The 13,579-nt window shown below is 50.8% G+C and overlaps 1 protein-coding gene across 3 annotated transcripts in view; it reads right to left on the reverse strand.

The window, feature by feature from the left end:
- Positions 1 to 568: 568 nt before the first annotated feature.
- Positions 569 to 13,579, reverse strand: part of KCNAB1 (potassium voltage-gated channel subfamily A regulatory beta subunit 1) — a gene marked incomplete at both ends in the record, with an annotated part of 74,955 nt that continues 61,944 nt past the window's right edge. For 2 of the 3 annotated variants that reach the window (XM_082003533.1, XM_082003534.1), the window contains 7 exons: positions 569 to 658; positions 3,734 to 3,822; positions 4,990 to 5,110; positions 6,543 to 6,637; positions 7,160 to 7,280; positions 8,406 to 8,491; positions 13,200 to 13,286. In XM_082003533.1, coding sequence (XP_081859659.1) covers positions 569 to 658; positions 3,734 to 3,822; positions 4,990 to 5,110; positions 6,543 to 6,637; positions 7,160 to 7,280; positions 8,406 to 8,491; positions 13,200 to 13,286 — 689 coding nt within the window. The remainder of the gene's footprint in view (positions 659 to 3,733; positions 3,823 to 4,989; positions 5,111 to 6,542; positions 6,638 to 7,159; positions 7,281 to 8,405; positions 8,492 to 13,199; positions 13,287 to 13,579) is intronic. The other variant, XM_082003535.1, reaches the window with a different exon arrangement.

Here is a 13,579-nt window from a genome sequence, read left to right on the forward strand (position 1 = left end):
GAGTTGAGCTATCTAATTTCTAACTAATTCTCTGTCTTACAGCCTTTATTCAACTACAAACGAAATCTAAAGCATATATTCAGCATAAAAAAGAAAACGGAAAATTTGAGCTTGCCCCTTCTATCTCTTAACCTGAAGAAACTTTGTAGTTGAGATTTCCCAAATGTGGTTTTATTAAAACCTGAAGTTGTAGCTGGCTTTTCTTCATTGAAAAAATAGATCTGTACATCCTTCTTTAATTACCAAGTACCTGAAGGTTATAAATTATTTTTTGCTTTACAAGTGTTTTCACAGCACAAGCATGAGGTGCTAAGAGTAACGTAAAAATTAACGAATCCAGTCGAAGGTAAGAAAATACAAGATTATTCTTGGTTAGAAGAGAGGTCAACTGTGCTTTTAAATTTCACTGCAGATTAGTAGCAACAGCACACATCTCGAAGGATCCAGTGACAGTAGACACCGAGCAGCAAGCTGCTGAAAGATTCTCACGACCGGATAGTAACTCGGGGCTGTACTTCTGTACAGAACACTTTTTAAACCATGCAGTCCAGGGAAGTCATGCATTGCGTTATGATCTGTAGTCCTTCTTGCTGTAGGGCTTGTTTCCCAGAATATTATCTATTTCATTTACAATATGGGATGTCATCTTTGGAAGGACCTAGGGGTAGAAGAAAATGGAAGTTTAATCAAGCTTCCATTAAAGGCTTTTCCAGTTTTCAATCTAGATTTTATCAAATAACGTTTCCTCTCATTTTTTGTGAGGCAGATATTTAAACATTCATCTAATTCCTTTCTCCCTTAAAGGAAAAACTACTGTAGTGTCTTCACCCAGTGAGAGAATCACAGAAGCGCTCTTAAACTTTATATGCACGACATTTCCACTGCAGCTGAGCAAGTGAGCTGGCGGCAAGAACATCAGAGGAAGCTCTCATCGCGAAAAGCAACAGAGAATAACTAAGGTGGGTGCCAATGACATGTGCCCTGCGGGACACTTAGCGCAGAATGTATCGCAGCATGTCCTGGAAGCAGGTCACTCGCTTTTTCAGATACATTAAACCTGCTGATGCCACCCCCCAGTCGCTGGATAGGGCCATAACTACCACAGATCAGAATCACAGAATCACTAAGGTTGGAAAGGACCTTCAAGATCATCAAGTCCAACCATTAATCCAGCGCCACCGTGTCCCCTAAACCATGTCCTGACGCGCCACATCCACACGTTTTTTGAACACTTCCAGTGATGGTGACTCCACCACCTCCCTGGGCAGCCTGTGCCAATGCCTGACCACCCTCTCGGTGAAGAAATTTTTCCTAATATCCGATCTAAACCTCCCCTGGCGCAACTTGAGGCCATTTCCTCTCGTCCTATCACTAGTTACTTGGGAGAAGAGACCAACACCCACCTCACCACAACCCCCTTTCAGGTAGTTGTAGAGAGCGATGAGGGCTCCCCTCAGCCTCCTCTTCTCCAGACTGAACACACCCAGTTCCCTCAGCCGCTCCTCATCAGACTTGTGCTCCAGACCCCTCACCAGCTCCATTGCCCTTCTCTGGACACGCTCCAGCACCTCGGCATCCTTCTTGTAGTGAGGGACCCAACACTGAACACAGGTTCCAGGTGCGGCCTCACCAGTGCCGAGTACAGGGGCACAATCACTTCCCTACTCCTGCTGGCCACACTAGTGCTGATACAGGCCAGGACGCTGTTGGCCTTCTTGGCCACCTGGGCACACTGCCGGCTCATGTCCAGCCGGCTGTCAACCAGCACCCCCAGGTCCTTTTCCGCCGGGCAGCTCTCCAGCCACTCCTCCCCAAGCCTGTAGCGTTGCATGGGGTTGTTGTGGCCAAAGTGCAGGACCCGGCACTTGGCCTTATTAAACCTCATACAGTTGGCCTCTGCCCATCGATCCAGCCTGTCCAGATCCCTCTGCAGAGCCCTCCTACCCTCCAGCAGATCAACACTCCCACCCAACTTGGTGTCATCTGCAAACTTACTGAGGGAGCACTCGATCCCCTCATCCAGATCATCAATAAAGATATTGAACAAGTCCGGCCCCAGAACCGAGCCCTGGGGAACACCGCTTTTGACCGGCCGCCAGCCGGATTTAACGCCGTTCACCACAACTCTCTGGGCTCGGCCATTCAGCCAGTTCCTCACCCAGCAAAGAGTAAACCTGTCTAAGCCACGATCTGCCAGTTTCTCCAGGAGATGCTGTGGGAGACGCTGTCAAAGGCTTTACTGAAGTCCAGGCAGACAACATCCACAGCCTTTCCCTCATGCACTAGGCGGGTCACCTGGTCATAGAAGGAGATCAGGTTGGTCAAGCAGGACCTGCCTTTCATGAACCCATGCTGGCTGGGCCTGATCCCTTGGTTGTCCTGCAGATGCCCTGTGAGCACTCTCAAAGACGAACTGTTCCATAATCTTCCCTGGTACAGAGGTCAGGCTGACAGGCCTGTAGTTCCCAGGATCCTCCTTCTGTCCTTTCTTGTAGACGGGCGTCACATTGGCAAGCCTCCAGTCTTCTGGGACCTCCCCTGTTAACCAGGACTGCTGATAAATGATGGAGGGTGTCTTGGCAAGCTCCTCCACCAGCTCTCTCAGTACTCTCGGGTAGATCCCATCAGGTCCCATAGACTTGTGGGTGTCCAGGTGGCTTAACAGGTCCTTAACTGCTTCCTCCTGGATTATGGGCAGGTTATTCTGCTCTCCATCCCCGTCTTCCAGCTCAGGGGGCTGAATATCCTGCAGATGCCTGGACTGGCTATTAAAGACTGAGGCAAAGAAGGCATTAAGTACCTCAGCCTTGTCCTTGTCCTTGCAGACAATGTTCCCCGCCATATCCAGTAGGGGATGGAGATTCTCCTTGCCTCTCTTTTTGTTGTTAATATATTTGTAGAAGCATTTTTTATTATCCTTTACAACTGTGGCCAGACTGAGCTCTAGCTGGGCTTTTGCCTTTCTAATTTTGTCCCTGCTTGACCTAACGAGATCCTTGTACATTTCGTGAGTTGCCTGCCCCTTCTTCCAGAGGTGATAAACTCTCCTCTTTTCCCTGAGTCCCAGCAAAATCTCCCTGTTCAGCCAGGCCGGGCGCCTTCCCCGCCAGCTCTTCTTACGGCACATGGGGACCACCTGCTGCTCCTGCGCCTTTCAGATTTCCTTCTTGAAGGCTGTCCAGCCAGACAGGACTGTCTCCCAAGGGACTCTCTCAACCAGTGACCTGAACAGGCCAAAGTCTGCCCTCCGGAAGTCCATGGTAGCAGTTTTGCTGACCCCTCTCCTTACTTCACTCACAACTGAGAATTCTAACATGTCGTGGTTGTTAAGCCCAAGACGGCCTCCGACCACCACATCTCTCACCAGTCCTGCTCTGTTTGTAAACAGCAGGTCCAGCAAGGCACCTCCCCTGGTGGGCTCACTCACCAGCTGCATCAGGAAGTTATCCTCCACACACTCCAGGAACCTCCCAGATTGTTTCCTCTCTGCCGTGTTATACTGCCAGCAGATGTCCGGTAGATTGAAGTCCCCCACAAGAACAAGGGTTGTAAGTTACGGTGATGCACCATAGATTTGGTTAATTCACGTGCTTAACTAGAACTGGAAGATGCCCAAAACAAAATGCAAAAACAAGCCCCTCTATTAAGAGGAAGAGAGCACTGGTCTCAAGGTATGCTGGTGTTACCCCCAAAGGGAGCTGGGTGGTAGCTAACCCCCCACCCCTGCACTTGCCTGTATGGCTCCGAGGTTCTCTATCAGCTGCTCCGGGTTGGAAGATCCTAGAAGAACGGAGCTCACCCCCTCGTTTCTCAGACACCATGCTGGGAATAAAGTCACAAGGTGGTCAGGAACATAGGCTTCAGGACAAGGCGTTACTCCAGATCCTAACATTTGTCAGAGCTTCTATCTCTATTTGAAAAATAGTGACAATGTTATTTGCCTAAACCTGCACTTCGCTCCTCCAGCATTAGTGGGAAGAAGATGCAGGGGTCAGATAACAAACCATCTAGCAGATCTTCCACCATCCCGTCTGACGCTGGTCCCTGGCCCAGCAGTTGTCTTCATTAGGGGCTTTGGTTTTTCCCTGTTGTGACTCACGGGGACTCACCTCTTGGCTATTTGAACCAGGGATCATTTTTCTAACAGACATGTGTGATATTTTTCAGCCTTGGCTCTCAGCAGCACAAAGATAATTATTTAAAAACCAAACAAAAAAAAACTCCTTTTTAAAAAGTAGCATTCTCTTGTGTCCGTCAGCCCCGTGCACCGAACAACTGAGGGCTTCCACCCGGGGAGGGACCGTTCAGAGAAACGGGCAGGTCGGGGTTGGACCCGCACGGATGGCCCACGATACAGTAGCCCTCTTGTCAGTCAGAGCCTGACGATGATGCTGGAAACAATCTTATTTTAAGTAATTTTTAACTTTACTGCTTAAAAAAAAAAAAGGTTTTTTTTGTGAGGCTAACGGACCAGGGGTTACCTGGCATATACGTGATGTTTTAATATCCTACAGCATGTTTGGGTTTGTTCTGTTACTGTGTTCCTTGAAATGTGTTCGCCTCCTCCTAACGAGGTGGTGCATTGCCCATCTTCAGTCTTCCTGTGTTTCTGGCATTTTGTTCCGTAACTCCTGATAGTAAATGACCATTTAAATATTTTAAATAAAAAAATAGGTCTATAGATACCGCAAAGACAACGCCATCCTTTGTCCTATTTGAAAGCTGACACATCTTTTTCTGCGTTACCGTTTACCCAGCCATCGCCGATCCCCCGGCAAACGATGGGCGCGCCGACGGAGTAGCTGCAGCCTTACGCGGTTGTACAGGGTTTCACTTGCACTTGTCTTTCGACAACCCGTAAGGCGCAAACTTTCTGTCTGCGTTGCAGAGCGCCGCCCTTCGCGCTACCAGGACGCGAGCCAGGCGATGCGTGTGTGACAACAGCGGAGGAGAAGGCGCAGGGGCGTCCGTCCCCATCCCGTCACCTACCGACGGCCAGCTGAGGCAGCGTGCACCCGAGGCGCTCGGCGATGGGCGACAGGTCTTTCAGCTTCACCTGCTGCTTTCTGCCTTCCTCGCTGACGATTTTCTCTTTCAGCCACTGGTAGCACTGGAGATGAATTACATTGCAATCGACCGTTAGCTTCAACCTTCCACAATGGAAAGTTTAAGGCAATTGTGAACAGCTCTTAAAAAGCCATATCCAACCCAGGAGGTAACTGTGGCTGAATAGCACAATGCTTGGCTGCCCAAAGCAATGACGACAGGATCGGGATGTCTCCTGTCGGAAAACCTATGTCTGTATCTCTCTGGATTTATGCAACTGATGGACTCTGTCTGGAACCTCCCCAGTTTTATTTTTGGATCACTGAATCCCATCACAGAGTGGAAAAAAGTGAAATATTAGTCAACTTGAGAAGATTTTGACATCCCACCCCCCCCCCAAAAAAAGGAGACCATCTGATGTTATTCAAGCTTTACTATTACTGTTCAAGAGTAGAAAATTAATTAAACAAAGATGAGATTTCAGTTCTCCCAGCTCCAGGCTTGAAACTTGATTCTGTTTCACTCTCATCGATTTAATTTGGCTCCCTCTCTGCAATGCTACCTTCTTAGCTAGCTTTTACCAAATGTTAATAATATATTTTATTTTGGAAAAAAATCCCAAATGCAATGAAATACCACATTTATAAAATGTTGCCCTTTGTAAGCAAGTCAGCGTAGACTGCATCTTCCCTTTAAAAAGCACCAAGCTGAGCAAAAACCAGCACGGGGACGTACGTCAGTCTGCTGGCACTTGGCAGGTGGCTTTGGCTTTTACCCATCAGCCGATGCAGAGCTTCAAATACCACTTTGGTTAGGTTTTTTTTCCCAAATCCATGCCATTTTACTGCTCTGCCATTTTTCAAACCCGTAAATAATATGCCTGCCACAGGCACAATATGGGAGGAGACCCCATAACCCCCCAATAAGAATAAAATCAGGGTGATCGTGGGAGAAACCAAGCGCGGTGGTGACACCGCAACGCTAAACCTGTTAGAGAGGGCTGCTGCCCTGCCCGGCAAAGGGCAGGACCACCGAGGCCGCAGAGGTTTCACGGGGTGCTGGGGGTCTGCCCTGCCGGGGGGGGTCCCTGGAGGGGTGCTGCAGGGCTGAGCTCCCCCCCGCGCACTCGCTGCCTGGTAGGCTGGTGCCCAGGGAAGGGTGGGCAGAAAAACAATGTCCAAGTCTGGACATGGTCACGAGGTTTTGAAGTCACAGCAGCTGTGTGGGCTAACATCAGCTGGGAGCATCAAGCACGGCAGCAAGCCTGGCTTCGTGCCTTCTCCTTGACGCTCGCTGCCGTGGGGAACCCGAAGCGTCTTTATAACCCAGATTCTCCCGCACGTTGGAGCGTGGTTGCCAGAGAAACCGAGCTGATCTTGCAATACAGCAGCACTCAGGCCAGCCTTCTCATGAGGGATCTGTTTTTCCTTTGTTATTCTCCTGCCCTCACAAAGGCAGCACAGCTACTTTTCTCAAACATGCAACAAAAAAAATACCTTTAGTGCAGCCCTTGAGCTTTCAGGGACCCCGTTGCCGTATTTCCCTGAGATGATCCCACAGGCTAGTGGAGACCACGTCATTGCTCCAACCCCTGCAGAGAAACCAGAGAAGGAGATTTTAGGGGACTAGGAGAAATCAGAGTTGTATCAAAAATAGAACTTTCAGTTAGAAAAAAAAAAGGCAAAACAATTCCTGCTTCTTTCTATTGCCGCTGGCAGTGATGTTCAGTTGGTGAACTGAACATCCCTTAAGGGAATTAGTAGCACCTTCCTGGAAGACACGAAGTAGCTTATACATCCAAAACCTTACTGCGAGAGCCTCCAGCCCTGCCCTGGCTCCTGCTGCAGCAAAGTACCGGAACGCCTGCTTCTCAGCTACGCCCGTGCTGCCTTGAGTCTCGAAGCGTGAGAAGCAGCCCCAGCAATTAGCACCTATGTCAATCAGAGGCACGGTAAGCCAGTTTTGCCTTTTAGGTCATTAGATAGATACTTGTCTGTCCCCTCAGAGAGGGGAGCACAGAGAATGTCATTCACATCTGGAGCCCCAGGTCAGCCTGCTCTGTATTTCTTTCTGTAAATTAAATAGCTGAAAGGCACAGCAGTCTCAGTCTTACCTATTTTATGATACAATTCTGGCAGCTGAACCTCCACTTTCTCTCTTTGAAAAAGGTGGTATTCAGCTTGTTCGCACACGGGCGGTATCATGTTAAACTGCCTGGCTACGGAGTAGGCTTCCTGGAGAAATCGGGAGATAAAAAACTTCATTAAAGAAAAGCGTCTTGTGGGACATGACATAACCTACCAGTCAACACTCCTGGACTGCACAGGAGCCGACGAACTCAAGTTTCGCTATTCCGTAGCCAGGCCACGCACGTCCCCATGAACGGCGCCGTGCGGAGGCAGAAACGCACGCCTCCCCCCGCCCCTGCGCCCGCTGCCGCAGGGCCCGTGCCCACCTTCTGCCTCCGCCAGCCCAAAGCTGCTGCAGCACCAGCGCAGAGAAAGCCAAACGACGTCCCGGCTGGGACGGCTGGTGCCGAGCTTGTTTACCGCGTTTTGACCCCGTCGCAAGAAGCGGGGACCAGCAGGATGCTCCTGGCATCTCTTAGAATCGCAGGAGGGTTTGGGCTGGCAGGGACCTGCCAAGGCCACCTAGTGCAACCCCGGCCGTGAGCAGGGACGTCCCCACCAGAGCAGGGTGCTCAGAGCCCCGTCCAGCCTGACCTGGGGTGTTCCCAGGGACGGGGCATCCACCACCTCTCTGGGCAGCAACAAATCCGACAAAGCGTTAAGGACGAGCCGTCAGGACGCTGGTTCCCCCAGTCTGGGGCTTTTTAGGTAAAGCCAATTACAAGGTCCCTGCGGCCCAGCAGGGATGTTGCCCGTCTGCAGCTCCGGACCCGACGCGCGCAGAGCGGTGCCGCCTGTGGGGCTGCTCGCCAGCGCGGGGGCCCTTCCCACCGCAGCAGCAGCTCCGACGGTCCCGCGGGTCGCGGAGCTGCTGCCGGCAGCCGCGTCTTCGACGGGGCACCAACGGCTGCGAGCGCGGACATCAAGCAGGCGCTTTACCAGAAGTCTTGAATTCAGCCAAATAAAACCAAAATGAAACAACCCCCGATTAAACAAGCCAAGACACCCAAACCACTAGATCAGCCCATCTTCTCCTAATTAACGTTGGGCTCATTCTGGTACTGGTTTTAAAATTATTTTAGGTAAAAAGGTGCTGGATGGAGTAAAACACAAACATCCCCAGCCCAGACGCGCTTGTGGCTCAGCTCCCAGCGTGGCTTTCGGCAGATGATTGTGCAACCTGGGTGCAGAATTACCAAGTGTCAACGCTTTCCCAAAAATCGGCTTTACCATGATCTCCATAGCGCTCCAGCGCGATGTTCCCCAGTACATCGCCATGCCTTGATTTATCACATGGGTCATCGCTCGGACAATTTCTAAAGGAAGGAGAAAAAGAAATACGAGAACTGCACAGAAGCCAATTTTTCAGCAACAAATCCTCCCAAAGTCACTTATAAATGCAGACAAGCCTGAGCAACTTTGCATTAAACACTGGGTTTGCTGTGTTCTCTTGCTCGAGCATGGATGAAAAAACATTGACAGTGCAAATGTAAAGACATTTATCCTGCAGTTGCTTAAAAGCTACTTTTACCAACTGGCTATTGCCTATCACCACCTTATGATAATATTTCTTTTAAGATTTAACACAAGAGGGCAGCACAGTCGAAAAATAAACTACAAAATTAAATTTCTTTTTAAATGTGTTTACTAAACGCATATATTAGGCCCTGCTTCTTTTTACTAAGAATATTAGGATGCTGGGATAAAATTACAGAACTGGATGACTGAACCCTGCTCTGCCGAGGGCCCGGCTGCCCACGGCACCTCTGCAAAACCCGGCGCAGCTCCTCAGCGCAGCCGTCCCGTGGTCCTTGTTTTTCTTTGGGAAGATGAAGCCTGCAAGACTACACACTCCAGGACAGGATCTTTAGTTTCCATCCATCAGAGCTCTGCTGAGCAGCCCTGCCTTCTTGTGGGGGGGCGGAACCCATCGTAAACTTTAGTTTGCAAGACAAGGAGAAAAAATTGTCTATCCCTCAAGGTTGCCCAGGAGGTTACAGAGCCTGGTAGGAGGCCTTGCTAATGCTGTAAAGAAAAGAGCCCCTGCTTACTGTTTGCAACTCATTTTTAAGTCTGATTTCTGCCTGGGAGCTGTACACGCCCGTCACGCTGCCGCGGCACAGGAGCCGGGGACTGCGCAGGGTCCCCGGGACTGCGCAGGGTCCCCGGGACTGCGCGGGGTCCCCGGGGCGGGAAGCTCTGGGGCCACCATCCCAACAAGCAATCATGAGGAGAAACTGCCCCGGCTGCAGTAACAGACTGGAGGAACCGGTGGTCTCCATCTCTGTGACGAACCACTGACCCATCAAACTACGGCGAGCCGGCGCCGGTCGGGCGCAGGGCTGCGCGGAGGAGCCCTGGGTGTTTACTGCATCCCTTGGCCTGCCTGCTGTCACCTGGGCAATGACTCCGGGCACGGCTGCCTCAAAATCAAAGGCTTTTTCTACCATAAGGATTCTCATCCTATTTATGGGAGGGGAAAAAAAAAAAAAGAGCTTGGCAGAGGGGAGATTACACTGCCAATCTGACGTTATTGTGAGATTTCTTCTGCAGGCAGCGACAAGCAGCTGAAGACGATGAAGTCTCCATTTATAACCTCGCAGGGCTGTGCAAGACACCGTGCCTTTTGCGCCGGGCTGCTGCCTTCCCACTGGGAAGGGAGATTTCTCCCGGGAAACCTTGTCTTGAGGAGGTTTTTTGCCCCGATGACGAGTTCAAATGCCAGATATTGTTTTCCTTTTTTTCCTTCTTCATTTTGGCCAAAGCCATACTTCTCTCAATTTCTAAGCATTTTCTTCTTGGGCATGCACTAGTCCAACAAAAATGCCCTTTATGAAGCAGCTACCCTGCTACCCGCAGCGTGCTTGTGCGCCGGGCAGCTGTACGGCAATCCCTCCCTCCTCGGCAGTGCCGGCTGCGCACTGGGTTTAGTTTTCTATTTTCGCCACCCTACCTTTTAGGAATTTTGATAAGCGTTCCATCATATGCCTCTTACACATTTCGGTCCATGGTTGTTTTCATTTCTCCCACCTCTATTCCTTTCAAGAAAAACTGAAGGCAACTCAAAAAAAAAAAAAAAATTATCTCTCTCTCTCTCTCTCTCCTTGTTTACCAGAGACTGCTCCCACGGGGATGGCGATGGGATGGTTTGTGAAGAGCACACGCCTGGACCGCTCGGTCTGCCAGCTGGATGGCAGAAATGACATCACTTAAGAAGGGGATATTTCTTTTAAACATAAACGAATGTTTCAAAACCTGGAACACAGCCTCCAGCAGCATAATAATAATTTTGAAGTAGCTTAAACTTCCCTGATAGAAACCACGTCACCTTCCCTCCCTGCTTGCAAGGGCTGCGGAGTGGGGCTGGCCGTGCAGCGGGCGCCCGGTCCCCCGGCACAGTGACAACGGGGGGGGTGGTGTCTCACCAGGGGACCCCGGGGACGGACCCTCCTTCCCTGCAGCCAGAGCTGCTCATCTGCTGGAAATGCTGCTCGGGATGAAAAAAAAGCATCTGCTAGCAGAGCTGGGGGATCAGACCCCCAGCCTGACGAACGAGGCATGAGGCTGTCAGAAATTCAGGAGGGAAGCACAGATCCTTCCCATCATCTCCCCAGGTGCCCAGGCAGTGGGGCCGCGCGACGGCAGAGCCGCCTGGGCGCCGGATCGCCCCATGGCTGGCAGCCCCTCGCCTGCCCACCCCACAGAGCCGAGCCGGGTCGGGGGCAAGGAGGGGGGACGTGGCTGTCCTGGCCAGGGACCTGCCTGCAGGGACAGGCAAAGCGCTTTGTGCAGGGTACTCCTCTCCAGATGTTCCTTGAAGCTAATATTGCATTTCTTTTACGATGAAAAGCTTTTTTGATTTGCTCTGAGACTTCTGAGAAAGGTAAATATGTTTCAGACTTTTAGATTAAGCAAGCTTTGCCTGCTACTATGGGGACCAGAGTCACCTACAGTAAAGAAATCTGTATTAAACTCCCATCTCTTCTGTTAGATCTCCTTTATCCATGCCTCCTAAGGCAGCCTGAGCCGGGCGGGGAGCGGGAAGCGATTCTGCTCTGGCTGGGGTGGCATAGACTGCCGACCCTTAGGCTGCCGATGCCCGCAGACACACACCTCCCAGCAGACGGAGAACCCCAGTGCCAACAGAGAAACCTCACCTGCCTGCGCGCAGCACGGGAAGACAACAAAACGAACGGTCAAAGTCCATCCTTTGATTTATCTGGCCGTACCTTACAGCGTACAACCGCTTTATTTGCTCGAGCAGGACCCTCGCGTGTTGGCCTGAGCAGCACGAGCAGGGAGCGTTTTAAGGTTACCTACAAACTGCTCTCCATCAGAAGCGGCTGTTTGCTGGTGGGAAAAGCATAGGCACAGGCCCATAAGGAGACGGAGCGGAGATTGTACGTCTTGTGGAGGCAGCTCGGCAGATAGTGCAGAACCGACAGATGGTTCAACAGATGCTCTGGGATAGAAGTGGCTTAATAGGTGAACCATAAAAAAAAGCATGAAGTACATAGAAAGACTCAACACCACACCATTCATAATAAAAACGTCCCGTTTTTCACCCTGCTCAAAATCTCACCAAGCACCACAGTTTGTCCCTTACCACCGAGCTCCAGAGCTGCTAGCAGTATCTGCAGCATCTTAAAAGCTGTAAACGCCCGAGATCAGCTGTGCTGCGCGGGCACGGGAAATACACTCAGCACTGTCTCGTCAGATGACGACTGACTGAGCAGAGAGGTCATTTCTGCCTCCAAGATACAACATGTCATGTTTCTTGACCTCATCAGCTACTGCAAAATCTGCATGGGTCCTAAAATCCCAGGCCAGTTCCCTGAACCCGTAGCTGCTGGCACTGGTTGGCCAGGGCAGCGGCACCGCCATCCACCCACGGCTCGCGCCGGGTCGCACAGCCCCGCGTTGGTTAAGAAAATAGGCGTCACGACCGCTGGAAGTCAAGCAGGAGCTCCGGAGGGGCCTGTCAAGCCCCAGGTTTGTTTGATTTACATGTACTCATCCATGACAGCTTCCGCAGCCTGCAAGTCTTTCTTCTTGCTATTTTTTATTTAGCTGTGAAGCTAATCTTCTGCTACAGTGTGAATGGTTGTGTTAACTCCGATGGGAAGAGAAGGAACGGGAACTGGTGCCCATTAAATAGGTCACTAACCCCAAAACACATCGATGAGGGTTCCTGGATGACTGTACCAAGCACGCACACATGGTTATCAGCAATTATGAAACACAATTTAAAGCGCACAGGTAGTCACAGATCTTGCAAGTTCCTAAATTCGTTCCCTGAATGTAACGGTCTGAATCTGACAGGGACCATTCCCCACCAGGGCCGAGGGGCGGGCGGCTGCAGCACCGAGGCCGAGCCCAGCCATGGGCAGAGCATCACTGCTCCCCGTGCCCGGGGGGACCCCGCTCTGCCCCGGGGGGGCCGCATCCTCGCACAGCCCCTCGGCCGAGCCCACCGGAGATGCCACCTCTCGGCTTGTGCTGCTCAAGCACTGGGGGTGATGAACCCTAAGTTTGCCAGTTATTTCTTGTTTCTGACCATGTATTGGATCGCACCCCTAGTTTTAGTGCCGGGAGAAGCATGCGCCTCCGGGCAGCCCAGCGCACGGGGACAAGGATGGGGACAGCAGCGCTGGCACATTCCCCTCTCTAGAGCTGACTGCACCAGGGGTAGGGATGTACAGGTTTCGTTTGGCACAAAGACGTGCCTGAAATACAAACACAAATTCCCTTTACCCGAAGGAATCAGGAAAAGGAAATAAAGGCACAAACAACGTCAAAGCCACCACTAGGACATAAAGGAAACTTTCAAGAGATAGAAATTCAATTCATTGAAGTGTAAATATATAGGGCTCCAGGATATCACGAATGAGGTATTTCATACTTAAGCTGCCCCACATGGATATTTAATAGAAAATTGTTTTTCATTTCCCACCACCATCACCAGTCTAAGCCTGTAAGTCAGGATCAGTCACGTTAAAACCTTTAATTCAAGCTTCCACTAACCTTCCATGGGGGTATTATTGTCTGGTCGGTTTGCGAAGACGACATCCACGTACTCCAGCTGCAGCCTCTGGAGAGAAGCCTTTAGCCCTGGAAACAGCAAAGCAGAGACAAGAACCTGCGCGGTCAGAGCGAGGCAGGAATGCGGCAGCGCAGAGCTGACAGCTACAAAACCGTACTAGGAAAAATAGAGCTCATTACCTTTATATACTTATCTACTATATATACACACAACCCTATGAGACACGGCATAATGTCCCACGCCTAGCAGCCATATTAAGAAAACACCAGTTTGGCCACATGCAGAGTTCCCCCCTTCCACGAGAACTTCTTTTATTTTTTAGTTGGGCTGAGATTGGGATTGGAACAGCCCCTGGTCACCA

The sequence above is a fragment of the Phaethon aethereus genome, assembly GCF_964289735.1.
Source record: "Phaethon aethereus genome assembly, chromosome: 9".
Taxonomy (NCBI): domain Eukaryota; kingdom Metazoa; phylum Chordata; class Aves; order Phaethontiformes; family Phaethontidae; genus Phaethon; species Phaethon aethereus.